Genomic DNA, 13,915 nt, shown 5'->3' with positions numbered 1-13,915 from the left:
TTTTTACAGCCCTACTTCCCATGCGTACACTAACCTACTAACAACAGTAAGGTGGTGTTTGTTTTCACTGTGCAAGCTTTTCAAACCACTTATGTCTGCGTCGCGCAGACCACGCGCAGACATTAGGCTTCGCAGACTGTTTGTATTTTAGAAGACAGAAGCCCTTCAAACGTCTGCGCGAGCTCTTCTTGGTGCAGACTTGGTTTTATGTATTCAAAGGTCTTCAAACCTCTTCAAGAACAATTATAAAATATAGTTATTAAAATAATTTTAAATAATTTAATAAGGTTATTTATTTTAAAATAATTTATTTTAAAATAATTTATTATAAAATAATTTATTATAAAATAATTTATTATAAAATAATTTATTTTAAAATAATTTATTATAAAATAATTTATTATAAAATAATTTATTATAAAATAATTTATTTTAAAAAATTTATTTTAAAATAATTTATTAGTATGGATTGATTTATTTTAAAATATGAATTGATTTATTTTAAAATAATTTATTTTAAATAATTTATTAGTATGGATTGATTTATTTTAAAATATGGATTGATTTATTTTAAATAATTTATTAGTATGAATTAATTTATTTTAAAATATGGATTGATTTATTTTAAATAATTTATTAGTATGGATTGATTTATTTTAAAATAAAGATTGATTTTATTATTGTAGTTGTATGAATTGATTTATTTTAAATAATTTATTAGTATAGATTGATTTATTTTAAAATATGGATTGATTTATTTTAAATAATTTATTAGTATGGATTGATTTATTTTAAAATATGGATTGATTTATTTTAAATAATTTATTAGTATAGATTGATTTATTTTAAAATATAGATTGATTTATTATTGTAGTTGTATGGATTGATTTATTTAAATAATTTATTAGTATGGATTAATTTATTTTAAAATATGGATTGATTTATTTTAAATAATTTATTAGTATGGATTGATTTATTTTAAAATATGGATTGATTTATTATTGTAGTTGTATGGATTGATTTATTTTAAATAATTTATTAGTATGGATTGATTTATTTTAAAATATGGATTGATTTATTTTAAATAATTTATTAGTATGATTGATTTATTTTAAATAATTTATTTGTATAGATTGATTTATTTTAAAATATGGATTGATTTATTATTGTAGTTATATGGATTGATTTATTTTAAATAATTTATTAGTATGGATTGATTTATTTTAAAACATGGATTGATTTATTTTAAATAATTTATTATTGTAGTTTTATAGATTATTTAAATTTCAGTATTGTAAAGCTAAAATTATTTAAATCTCAGTATCGCAAAACTCTTTTAAGTTTAAAAAATCAGTTTATTTATATTTCAGTTCATTTTAGTAGTCTGCAGACGTTAAAAAACAAACAGTCTTCTTCTTGCAGACTGCATACTTTTGGTTCACCTCTTCTACTGTAGATGCCTGCAGATGTGGTCCACAGACTGCATACCTTTTACCTCTGCAAAAACAAACACCACCTAAATAAATACTCCGCACTCGCAGGATTCTCTTGGTATTTTTAATACTTGAATTTTGAATCACAGATAATCACAATAACTTTTTTTATCATCAAAGTCATTTAGTTCCTGTATTTTTTATATTATTTAAATATTCTCATTCCATTAATTTAAAAGAATAGTTTTTAGTCATTACTTAAATTTTACATCAATTCCCTTTCAATTCATTGTTTTTCTAAAACTAAATGATTATTTTGTAACATTTTATGATTGGTAGACTTAATTAAAAAACCTTATAACTAAAGAATTATTTATGTATTTAACCTTTAAAAAGAATATAATGCTTTTATTGCAAAAAAATGGTGAATGAACTAGTTCTTACACACTGATCTACACACTTTTCATCCTTAGTTGTTAAATACAACCTAAATTCTCAGCATTTGCAATCACCTAATATTGCTCTATATAAACCATTTTCTTTAAAAAGAAAAAAAAATTAATGGGCTCTGGGATCAAACCCCATACCACAAAGAAGGATTAGCAAGAGTTTGTTGATGGAAAGAAAGAATTAGCAAGAGTTAGAAGAGTTGAACTCCCATTTTGAGCTTGTTCTGTTTCCACTTTGGCAACTTATAGAATTCAGCCCTTTTCATCCCCAACTTCTCCTTGAACTCCGAAGATGACAGGTAAGTCTACATTATATCAATGTAAGCAATTATAAGACGAGCAACCATCATATACTGTATAAGCCAATGTCGTCTTAATCGTTACCTCTCGCTTGGTCACGTCTATGTCGGTGACGGGGTCTTCCGATGTCGTTTTAAGACGGTCGTAAGGGTATATCGGAACACCTTCCTCGTCTCCGTCGTCTTCATTGTCACTTTCTTTTATGCCTTCTCGTATAGTGAGTGGTTCTCGCCTGCTGCTCCTTGTGGAACTCTCCTTCGTGTTGGTCTCTGCTGTTGGTTTCGATGCTGCCGGGCTCACTTCATCGTGACACAAAATGTAAGTTGACTTTGAGGTGCAAATGTGACGTAAGTCATAAACTTTATCGGAATATCGAAAAAGAAAACGGGTACGTACCTTTCACGGTTCTAGGCATGAGAGACTCTCGAATTTTGGCTCGATCGAAAGTTTGAGTAAGAGCTGCTATAGCTGCCGACTTTGTCCTTACTTCCTGTGTCTTGGCATGGAGTTTTGAAACCATTGGGGGCGGAGTAGAAAGGTTCCTATCTTTAGGACTCTCGAAAGTAGCTGCGAGTTTATTGAAGGCAGGAGACCTGCCCCTCACACGAGGTCGGTCGGGGCTGAAGGACACACTTCTCGAACGCTGCGGTTTTTCTGGCGTGCTAGATGACCTCCCTCCGAATACGGCTACTCTCCGCTTGGGTTTCTAAGGATCCGACGATTGTTAAATGTATTATTAAATAGTTAAAAGAACAGAACACTTACTATGATTATAAAGGACATGGCTACAGAGGAAGTTGAACAAATTCGAAATAGTAAAATGAAGTCTTACATCTACTGTTGTACCCCCATGTTTCATTATATCTAGTTTCCTTTGAAACGAGTTTCCGTGCATCTGCAAGCAAAGTTCAACACTTAAACTCCTGCAAACTAGATCCACTATGATCACTTTTCATGCAGCAGCAAAGATACTTACATTGGACATGGCGGCGTCCCATGTAAAAAAACGAGTGAAGAAGGGCGGCTCGCTACCTTCCATGACTATGTATATCGGAGTTTCACGAGATAGTTTTTCGAATAGAAAATCGTGCTCTAGAAATTTCTGTACAGCATTAGATGGAAAGGTAAGAGCACATATGGCAAAAACAACCACAAACTATCCAATTTCCTGATAGATATTGAACTGACCAAACACTAGTCCGATCTTACCTCACCGATCGTTAAGGCCTGCGATTTATTCTTGGTATCAACTTGCTGTCCCACCCAGACAAAGATATTTGAGTGACAATCTAGGATGAATATATCTTCAGTCATCAAATCATCCTGTGTGAAGTTATATATTTCCGTCACCTGCAAGAGAACTTCGGCTCAAACGGATGATGCAGATAAATGGCTATAGCTATTAGAACCAACACAATTAATAATTCAAACTATATAAAACATGACCTTTATTTAGAAAGTATCTGAAAGTAGTTACGCACCTTCAGAGTTCCTGCAGATTCAAGTTCCATCCGCAATTAACCACGACAACGAAGAAAGATACGGAGTTAGAAACAAACATTTTATGTTTCTCGAATCAAGAGACCATGAAACAAAACCTTATGTAACCACCAGGGAGAGTAAGCAATACCTTCGGAGAATGTGCATGAGAATAAATGAGGATCACCTTCAGGTACGCTCGAGATCTTTTCGCTCGGGTGTTCGGCTTTTCCTCCAAGCAACTCCCAGAACTGGTCGAACTCTGCTCCTTCCTTTTGTGGCCTGGTTTGTAACTCAGGCTGGAGATATTAAAAGGATATCATGATACCAACAAAAAGGAAAAAAAAGAGACCCAGACATTTTATACATTAACATGAATGGAAACTTAACTAACAGTTTCTAAAGTGATGCACAATATTCATACATGTAAACACTCCGTCCCATTCTATCAAGCCTATATCGAGTGCAGATTAGGAAGTTGCTTAAAAATAAAAATCAGACCTTTATTAGATCTAGTTGTCTCTCAACAAGGTCCTGGTCATCAGGGGAAGTCCTGCTTCCATTCCATGTGAAGACAGTGGTACCACTATGTAGTATGTAACAGTAGGAGGAGTTCAAAGACGACGCGACCTGATAGATCAAAATCACAAAAAATTCGGATCTATCAAGATTATACTTGTTTCGAGATGTGAACAAAAATATAGTAGATGAAACGTTGAAAAGTGGGGCATACTGGTTCAACTTGTATAGCCTGCATATTCTCAGGTCCGGAACCCTGAACTCGAAACAGTGCAAGAACGTCTTCTGTGTATGTATCATCCAGGATTCCGTTCTCAGCAATGTAGTTCTTGTATCCATCACTAACACCACCCTGATGAATGTTAATAATTGAACCAGTCATTAGAGAAACCCTCCATCTAAATACGAGTACTCATTATTGTAGTGAGTTTTACAAATCAAAGTTCCTCGAACCTTGTACACGATAAAGCTCTGGAAGATCAAAAAGAATAGGAGGGGTTCACTTCCTTCATGGATGCAAGCCTGATAATCAGATAAGATTGCATGAGAAGAAGAATAGAAAGGAATGGAATGATAAGTTCAAAAAAAGAAAAGTAGTGCTCTATGTAAAAGAAAACTACTTGGGCAACCATGAACTTCATCGATTCAGCCATTTTGTTTGCCATAGAAATGGCAGAAGCTCTTTCTTTCTGTCATTAAACAAAATGAAACATAATCAATGAACTAAGAACTAATCCAAACAAGCAGAAACAGAATGGCGATCACTAATGCAGTATTCTAACATTGCCAAAGCTATTTCGTGAAGACGGCACAGACGAAAGCATTAGGGCAATCAACAATTACGTGAATCAAAAGCCAAAAAAACAGTCGAAAAATTGTTAATCACCTCAATGCTCTGCTTCCCGAACCATGTTCCTATAAGCTGTTCTTCTTTGTCGTGTCCAGAATAAGAATACTGAAAAATATAACAATCGCCGCTGTAAAATTTTGACTGATTTTCAGCTGAAAGAAGAACTTTGTCTTTGCCATTCACAAACCAAACCTGTGTAGCCAAGTCAATGTTATCATCAGGAAACTGGTGTAAATTATACCCTTAAACATTAATAGCTTTTCGAGTTCAATTCCTTAAATATACCTGCAACTGTCCGGTGCAATCAATAGGTTCTTCGGGATCTTCTTTCTCAGGTTGAACTTTTAGAAGTCCCTTGACATTCAACCCCTGGCGTTGTAGAAGAGCTACAAAAACCATTAATGATATTAATGGCACATTTTCAAGTGATTGCTTGATTGTGAAAATGGTAAAAAAAATCTCAAGAGGAAAATTCATACTGCAAATATAGCAACATTGAAATATTTCAATCACTAACCAGCAACTTTGCCTTTACCATCCTCGGTAACAGTAGCATTGGTGGTCTGGGGCCAGAACTCGAACTTGGACCGAAAGATAACATTCTCAAATCCCTCTATTACACGAATTAAGCGGGATTTTGATCTATCAGAACCTTGGATCAACTCCTATTTAATTGCATGAGCAATTTAAAAGAAGTGAAGGGTAAATTCAAATAAAAATTTGGTCCAAACCACATCAGGAAGAACTTGGTATTACCTCAGCTGCTTTACTTGCAGTCTTTCTTTCATCAAGAGAAGTACTTCTTCCCATCCATACATAGACTTCTAACCCACAATCCAAAATATAGCATTTATCTGTGGTTAACAACTCTCTTGTCAAGGATTCAACCTCAACAGGCTCTGCCTTCCCCTTCTCAATACTTGGCAATCGAACATGATCAATCTAATGAGAATTTTTTTCAACTTAGAAACTATAGTTCCAAACACACACAGACATTGTATTTTTACCTTAGTAGCTTCTTGGCTGGATGAGGATCGGAAATTATGTCCTCGTCACGATCTTTCTTCCTGAGAAGTGGAGCAAAGCCACCAAATAATGCCCAAAATTCTCCACTGGCAGCATCAGCCATCAACTTTCCATCCTCTGCATAGAGAATTTAGACTGAAATCATTATTCCAAAAACAATTAACCCCTTCTCACTTAGTTCATCTTATCCTAAACGTTTTTAGTGATCCAATCGGATCGTTTACTTTACTCACCAATGGAAGCTATTTCGCATTCCCCGTCGTGGTAATTATCTCTAATGTATTGAGCAACTTCTAGTGCTTTTGCTCTCTCTTGAATGGATGTATTGGAACCATTGAATTGAAAGATTTTGGACTTTGTATCCACTATAAAGATGTTATCATGATTAAGTGTGGATCGAGCAAAAGGAACCTGCCACGATACATGTCAACAACTTTGATTAAATCGAATCCTCAAACGATAATCATCGGTCCTTAAAAGATCAATGAGATCTAAAGACTCACCTCGTGTATACGAGCAATATGTTTCCCTTTACAAACAAGCAAACGTGTCTTATATTCACTTTCCTCAACATGTTTGAATCCAGTTGCAGCTCCACCCTCTCGAGGCATAATACATGGCTTGAAAAGGGAAAGAAACTTGTCGGACTCATTCCCTGCAGTTCACGAAATTGAAGTGCACGCCCTCCAAGAGCAACATCAAGTTCAATAGTTTTGACTGCAGCGGCACATGCTTCATCCTATGTTAAACGACTTGTGTCACGAAATTGGTCTAAGCTTTTTTTTTTCTTAGCTCAAAATCCAATCTATTACTTACTGAAAATGCTAAGAGTTGAAGAAGAAATCAAGATTTTTTGGCAACAGTGTTTACCTGAGATGTATCTTTACCAAGCCAGTAGTGGATTTCATGACGTAAAACACCGCATTTCGAGGCAGATGTCTGCGCCAACAAATAGCAGTATTAAGACAATAATACATCTTGGACACTTAACAACTATATCATCCGAATTCTGGCACCAAAAGAATCGTGTAACATGTGCCTCGTTTTTGTTGTTAACTCTTCCGGAAATACAATCCGTGCAGGATTGTTCTTCACTAAGGATCGCACGAAATAATAACAAAAAACGAGTATCCGCAACACGTAAAATTGCAATTCGATACTTGCCTTCAAAACAATATAGGAGTCACCGGTGAAAAACTTTCCATATGATGATGTTGGAAGGGAAACAGGGCAACATTTTTCAATCCGCCAGATTTCAAGCCCACTGCATACCGTGTTAAGGAAAAAATTTCATTCAAAACCTGGCACACAACAAGATTTAAACGACACTGCTTGTTATACTTGCTAACTTCTTCAAATCTAATTGATTCGATACATGAATTGCTGCAAGTTTCTGAAGTGAAGGATACGCTTTCTGCCCAGCTCCTTGGAAAGCTGGATCTACATTTCTCATGGAAACTGTTAGACTCATTGTGAAGCTTCAAACTTAATGATCTCGACCTGAAACATAACTAGCAGCATTAATCGAGTACGATATCGATAACGTCGAGTATAAATGATCATAAAATAAAAGAGATAACAAGATTTCACGTAAAAAAATCTGTAAACAGAAAAGATCACGAGCAGAAGAAGAGAAATTTTACTAATATGGAAAAAGAAAGAAGAATTCAATCAGATCTACGTCCAAACTTAAACGAACTTAATTCTAATCCTAATTCTTAACATCTATTTACGTAGATTATATACGTACAAAATCTAATCAAATTCGTAAGTAAAATCACAATAAATAACAGAATTTTTAACATTAAAAATGGAAAGAAGGTATTAAAAAGGGACATTACCTTTATTTATGACCTTTTAATCTCAGAATTTTGGCTTCGTAAGAACATAACAGCTGCTTCTTTTTTTAATCAAATAATTTTTTTAATTGATTAAAGAAATTAATGGAAGAAATGAAAACAATTACTAATTTAGGAAAAACATTGACCCAAGAAACGCGAGCTTCATGTGGAGAAAATACAAAAGGCCGGTCCCCAAGAAAATAAAGGCGGGGCTTGATGCTAGCCCCTTTTGTTTCTCTCCTTATATATAATTCACACATTAAACAAAATCCTTTTCTAGAAATTGTTCGGTTTTTATTTTATCTCTTATAAATTTCTTAGTGTGTTTTAATTAAATTTGATCGTATTAGAATTTTAAGTAAATGCATATAGATATTTTTAAAATAATGCCACCTGATACATTATTATTGGCTCAATTTTTTTCTCTTAACATCGTTAGAAGTAAAAATTATTAGTGGAATAATACTTCATGTGTTAAAATGGGATAAAAAATAAATATTAAAATGAAAATTTTATATGTTAGGGTAAAGTACACCAAAGGGTCCTCTGACTATAGAGTATTACTTTATTAAATCCCTCGACTATTAAAAGTTATAAAATGATCCTTTGACTATAGAGTGTTACATTGTTGAGTCCATCGACTATTAAAAGTTACACAATGGTCACCGACTATTCGTTATTGTTGAACTAAATTTTGATATAACAATTTAAGGCAAAATGTTTTTGGACTTGAATTGAATTTATTCAAAGCTTTCAAAAATAATTCAAAGTCCTTAAAAGTGAATTTGAGTACAAAATTGATTTTCTCATACAAGAAGTACCGATATTGTTCTTATAGTATCGATACCTCATAAATAGTATTGATATTGTTCATATGGTACTAATATTTCCCAGCATTGCTCAAATTCCAGAATGCAAAAATGGTACTGATACTCAAAGGGGTACCGATACTACTTTGTATAGTAGTATTGATACTCTCTTTAGGAGCACCGATACCCTCTGTACTGGGCAGTTTTATTTGCAGAGAAAACATCCTCAAACGGCCCCAAATCACTCCCAATGGCTATAAACGGCCACAACTTCATTCCAACATATAAATACAAGTTGAGGGCACTTGAAGAAGGGTTAAAACACCTATCCAAGCAATCAACACAAGGGAATAGTTTTTTATTCCTATTTTACTTTCTCTTGTAAATATTTTGTTCTTGTGAGCTTTTAATTTGTAAACATCTACCTTATAGAGGTTTATTTGTTTACTTTTTTTTATCCTTTTGTAAATGGGTTTTGGTTCTATCTTAGCCAAGTGAAAAGATAGGGAGTCTGTAAAGGTTACTCTTGATCCTTGAAAGAGAAAGAACAAATTAGTGAATTTGTTGGAAAATCCTAAGTGAGGAGCTTAGGTAGTGGAGGTAGACTTAGTTGAGAAGTCGAACCACTATAAATCGATATGCAAAAGTTTCTATATTTTCTCACTCCTTACTCCCTAAACTATTTTTGCCATTTCACCCCCTTGTACAATTTCGGTTGTTCTAATTGAACCTCTTCGATCCTAACAATTATGTTCCAAATTCCTCCTTTCCTATTAAAAAAATATATGTTGTTTGAACTTAACGTTAACATGATGACTGAGATATGATAGTCATTTGAGATTCTAGGAATCAGATTTTATAATATCGTAGTCAGCAGGTTAACGTTCAGCTCAAAATATCATCAATTTTCTAAATGGAAAATGACAAGTTTAGAACATATGAATAGTCTGGTGACCATTTTGAAACTTTTAATAGTCGATGAACTCAACAAAGCAACACTCTATAGTCAAATGACTATTTTGTAACTTTCAATAGTCGAGAGACTTAATGAAATAATATCTTATAGTTGGGAGATCATTTATGTACTTTATCCTATATTTTAAGGACTCGACTGTATATTAACCTAAAAAATAGCCACTCTTTGGCCCACGTGTACCTCATTAATTCCATTTGAAGAACGTATCTCAGTCTATGGAGCACTTATTGAAGTTCAAAGTGTGTAGGCTGTCCATCTCCTATCCTCGCCAAATTCTATTCCCACAATACTCCAATTACGCGTGATTTTATACTAAGATTAAAATTTATAAAATTTTGGGTAAAGTATACAAATAGTCTCCGACTATAAAATATTATTTTATTAAATCTTTTGATTATTAAAAATTTTAAAATGATCATTCGACTATTCATTATTTTCAAATTTATCATTTTTCATTAAAAAAATAACGACCGTCTGAGTTGGATTTTAATATGTTGGATGAGATATGATAGTCATTTGAGATTATAAGATCAAATTTTATCATATCACAGTCAGTAGGTTAAGTTATACCATTAAAAATTTAACCAAAAAAGATGAGTTTGTAACATAATTAATTGTCGGATGATTATTTGTAACTATTAATAGTTGACAGACTCAACAAAGCAACTCCCTATAATCAATTAACTATTTCATAACTTTTAATAGTCAAGTGATTCAATAAAAACAATATATCCTATAGTTGGGAACCATTTATGTACTTTACACTACAATTTTTATTTTTGAAAAAAAGAAGATGAAGGTTCTATTCTAGGAAGTTGATTGGTGTTCATTGAGTATGAGAACATATAAAAAGGAAGATGAAGATTATTCTATTCCATGGAGTGGATTAATTCTTCTTGATCGGAACGTGGTCATATTCCTCCATTTCCCCCCACAATAGTCAAACTCTATCCTCATCTCTACCCTATATAAATTTTCACAGCAACAAAACACAACGCACATGCTCGTTTACAGGCTGGAGTTAGGGTTTTTTTTTGTTATTCATCTTTGTCGTGGGAAGTGTCTTGCATGAAGAACATCGGGACTGGGTCTGAGCCAAGGATGACTTGCCGCCCCTCACTCACGTTTGTTCATATATGTGATCTAACTGTGTGTGTTGATCTTGTGAGTTGTCCGGGCTCAGTTTCACTCTCTATTCTCGCATGTCAGATGAACCACGAATTCTTTTTTTTGTTATTTCTCTGTACTAAAGTTTCACCTTGATTAATCCGGATCGGCTCACGTCGCAGACCTAACTTTGGTGGATGAATCTCCTAGTAGAATTTTTCTGCATACACAATGACTCAAACTCAAAAATTTACTTAAACGATATCAAACTGCTTACCACATTTTCACGTGTTTTTTATATTAATTTATTTCCCCTTTGGTTCTGGTATCAAAACATCCGGAGAACCTGAGGTTTGTTGTTGGGCATTAATTCAATCATAGCATTCGAACTGAACAGACCGAAAACCAATGGCCGAAAACTAATTAGCAGTAAACCATTCCAACAAGATAAGTTGTGTAATATTCTACAAAATTTAGTTCTTTAGACTAATTTTTCATCACTTCAGGAAATGGAGTTCAAGAAAAATTAATTAATATTTTCATATTTGCAAACAAATATATTATTTTCATTAGAATCGTGGAAGAAGAAAACTGAAAAGGAAGAAATTTTGTGGAATGGGATTATTTTCATAAATATTATATTTTAATGTTAATTGTAGATCTCATTTTTTTGAGTTATAGGGGACTAAAAAAATTGTAAAACTTTTAATTTTATATATACACATGCGATAGGATCAACTTATATAATGTAAAATTAACATTCTATTCAAATTTTCATTTATTCGATAGGATCCATCGATATAGTCAAAGACGGAGTTATGATTCTAGTTTAGGGGATAAAGTATAATTACCAATAAAATTGAAAGGGACAAAATCAAATAAATCCAACTTGAAGGTCTAAATATGTATTTATCCCTAATATATTTTTAATAATAAAATTTTTTGGAGGGGTAGTGACCCCTGGAACTATACATAGTTCTGTCAGAGGACATAATGTAAGATTTTTATGTTTTACTTCTCTCTTCTTTTTAGTTTAGATTTTTACGCTCAAAATCAACAAAATATTATCTAAAAGTTTAGTGTTTGAATGATTCGATCTACTTTTATGATTGTCAAATGAGAATAGTTTCGAAGAAAATTGTTTGTTTTCTTAAAAAAATTGTTGAAATTTTCAAGCAAATGTTACGGTCCTCTCAAATTTGACAGAATCCTCAAACCATTTAAAATTGTATTTTGTGAGTTTGATTCCATGTTTTGAAGAGATTTCATAATTTATCGGTGTCTAGAATCACCACAAGAATACTAAAAGATATTGATATTCAAGGATAATTAAAAATAAATGAAATAAAATCTTATTTTTAACAAAGATTATGTAGGGTAAAAAAAAGATTTTTGGCTTTCATTTCAACACCAAAACGGCCACATCACCAAGCCGTTTTAAATTTAAAAATTCAATATCCTATTTAACTTTAAATTAAAATTTAACTATTCAAATTTAATCTCTGGGGCTATTCAATATGAATACGCACATAATGTTTAATTTGAAGCAATTGGTCCCCTGATCTTGTAATAATTTATTTTTAACCTACATCTAATTGTTTAATGTTTCAAACATGTTCCAACACATGACTGTTAAATGATAGAAACAACTCCCCTTGAATAAGTTATTCATTTGAAAACTGTACCGAAGAAGGCCCAGGGATGGCAGAATGATCCGAACTCGACAGGGAAATTCGAAACCCGGTCAAGTTCGGGTCGGGTCGGGTTTGAATAATATCAGGTCAGGTCGGGTATTGGGGTAAAATTCGAGAATTTTTTCGGTTTCAGGTTCGAGGAAAGGTATCCCCGCCCCTCCCCGATTATATATATATATAATATTTTTTATTTTTATATTAATTATATATATAATATTTTTTATTAATTATATATATATATATTTTATATTAATTATATATAATATTTTTTATTTTTTATTTTCTATTTTTTATGAAAAATATGGTTTTTTCTCGGGATCGGGTCGGGTTGGGTTCGGGTTCAATTTTAGAGTTTAACATTTTGGGTCGAATTCGGGAACGGGGTAAAAAAATCCCCGATGGGGCGCCTCGATACAAAACCCGATGGGGATCGTGGCGGGGACGGGGATTTATTTCGGGGACGAGGACGAGGACGGGGGAGCAAAACCCGTCCCGTTGTCATTCCTAAGAAGGCCCTATCTTTACCTTGCAAACAGAATAATCCACCCCTCTTGAAATTATATAGGGTAAATTACACAAATGGTCTCTCAACTATAATATACTATTTTATTAAGTTAATCGATTATTAAAATTTATAAAATGATTCTCTTACTATAGAATATTGCTTTATTAAATCCATCAACTATTAGAAATTATAAAATAGTCACTAGACTCTTCACTATGTTCCAAACTCGTCCTTTTTCATTAAAATTAATGATTGTCCAAGTTAACATCATGATTGGGGTATGACAATCGTTTGAGATTCTAGGATCATATTTTATTATATCACAATCAGTAGGTTAATGTTCAGTTCAAAATATCATCAATTTTTAACAGAGAATGATGAACTTGGAACATAATGAATAGTCAAATGACTATTTTGTAACTTTTAATAATTGAGGACTAAACAAAATAATATTATATATTCATAGGATCATTTTATAATTTTTAATAGGTGAGAGACTTAATAAAATAATATCTTATTGTCAGGACCATTTGAACTTTACCCAAACAGAGAATAGTCATGGTTTCGTTTGCTTACGGAGCACAATCAGTTATGGGCGAGAGTCTTACGGGCAAAATATAAAGTCTCGGAGCAGCTACAATGCCATTTAAACAGTAGGGGCTGTTCACGCGTTTGGCGGAGCTTGGCTGCGGTTTGGGATGATGTACGACAGGGCGTTATTCGGACGCTTGGTTCGGGAACGAGTATTGATTTTTGGCGTGATGAATGGGTTGACGAAGTGGGTCCGTTGGTGAATCACTATATCGGTCCTCTCATGTTTCAATCGCAAGCTCCGATGGTGGCCGATTTGGTTGGCTCGAACGATGATTGGGATTGGGACGCTATTCAGCCTTTTTTTTTCTGAGGACGTTCTTCTTGCTTTAGCTG

At 33.1% G+C, this 13,915-nt stretch overlaps 1 protein-coding gene across 1 annotated transcript; it reads right to left on the bottom strand.

Annotated features, from left to right (window-relative positions):
- Positions 1–1,829: 1,829 nt before the first annotated feature.
- On the bottom strand, positions 1,830–7,033 carry LOC120116592 (villin-4-like). Its single transcript, XM_039137032.1, has 21 exons — positions 6,927–7,033; positions 6,873–6,880; positions 6,560–6,711; positions 6,290–6,467; positions 6,038–6,173; positions 5,787–5,949; positions 5,548–5,695; positions 5,316–5,416; positions 5,067–5,222; positions 4,801–4,869; positions 4,634–4,702; positions 4,395–4,532; positions 4,163–4,291; positions 3,813–3,960; positions 3,664–3,674; positions 3,392–3,532; positions 3,159–3,284; positions 3,015–3,077; positions 2,579–2,888; positions 2,267–2,481; positions 1,830–2,187 (listed from the first exon to the last, which is right to left on the bottom strand). The coding sequence occupies exons 1-21, from the start codon at positions 7,031–7,033 to the stop codon at positions 2,074–2,076; spliced, it is 2,682 nt and encodes an 893-aa protein (XP_038992963.1). The 3' UTR covers positions 1,830–2,073.
- Between the last annotated feature and the right edge of the window lie 6,882 nt (positions 7,034–13,915).

This window comes from Hibiscus syriacus, unplaced genomic scaffold, assembly GCF_006381635.1.
Source record: "Hibiscus syriacus cultivar Baekdansim isolate YM2019G1 unplaced genomic scaffold, ASM638163v2 tig00110299_pilon, whole genome shotgun sequence".
Taxonomy (NCBI): domain Eukaryota; kingdom Viridiplantae; phylum Streptophyta; class Magnoliopsida; order Malvales; family Malvaceae; genus Hibiscus; species Hibiscus syriacus.
This window is presented reverse-complemented; position numbering and strand designations above follow the sequence as displayed.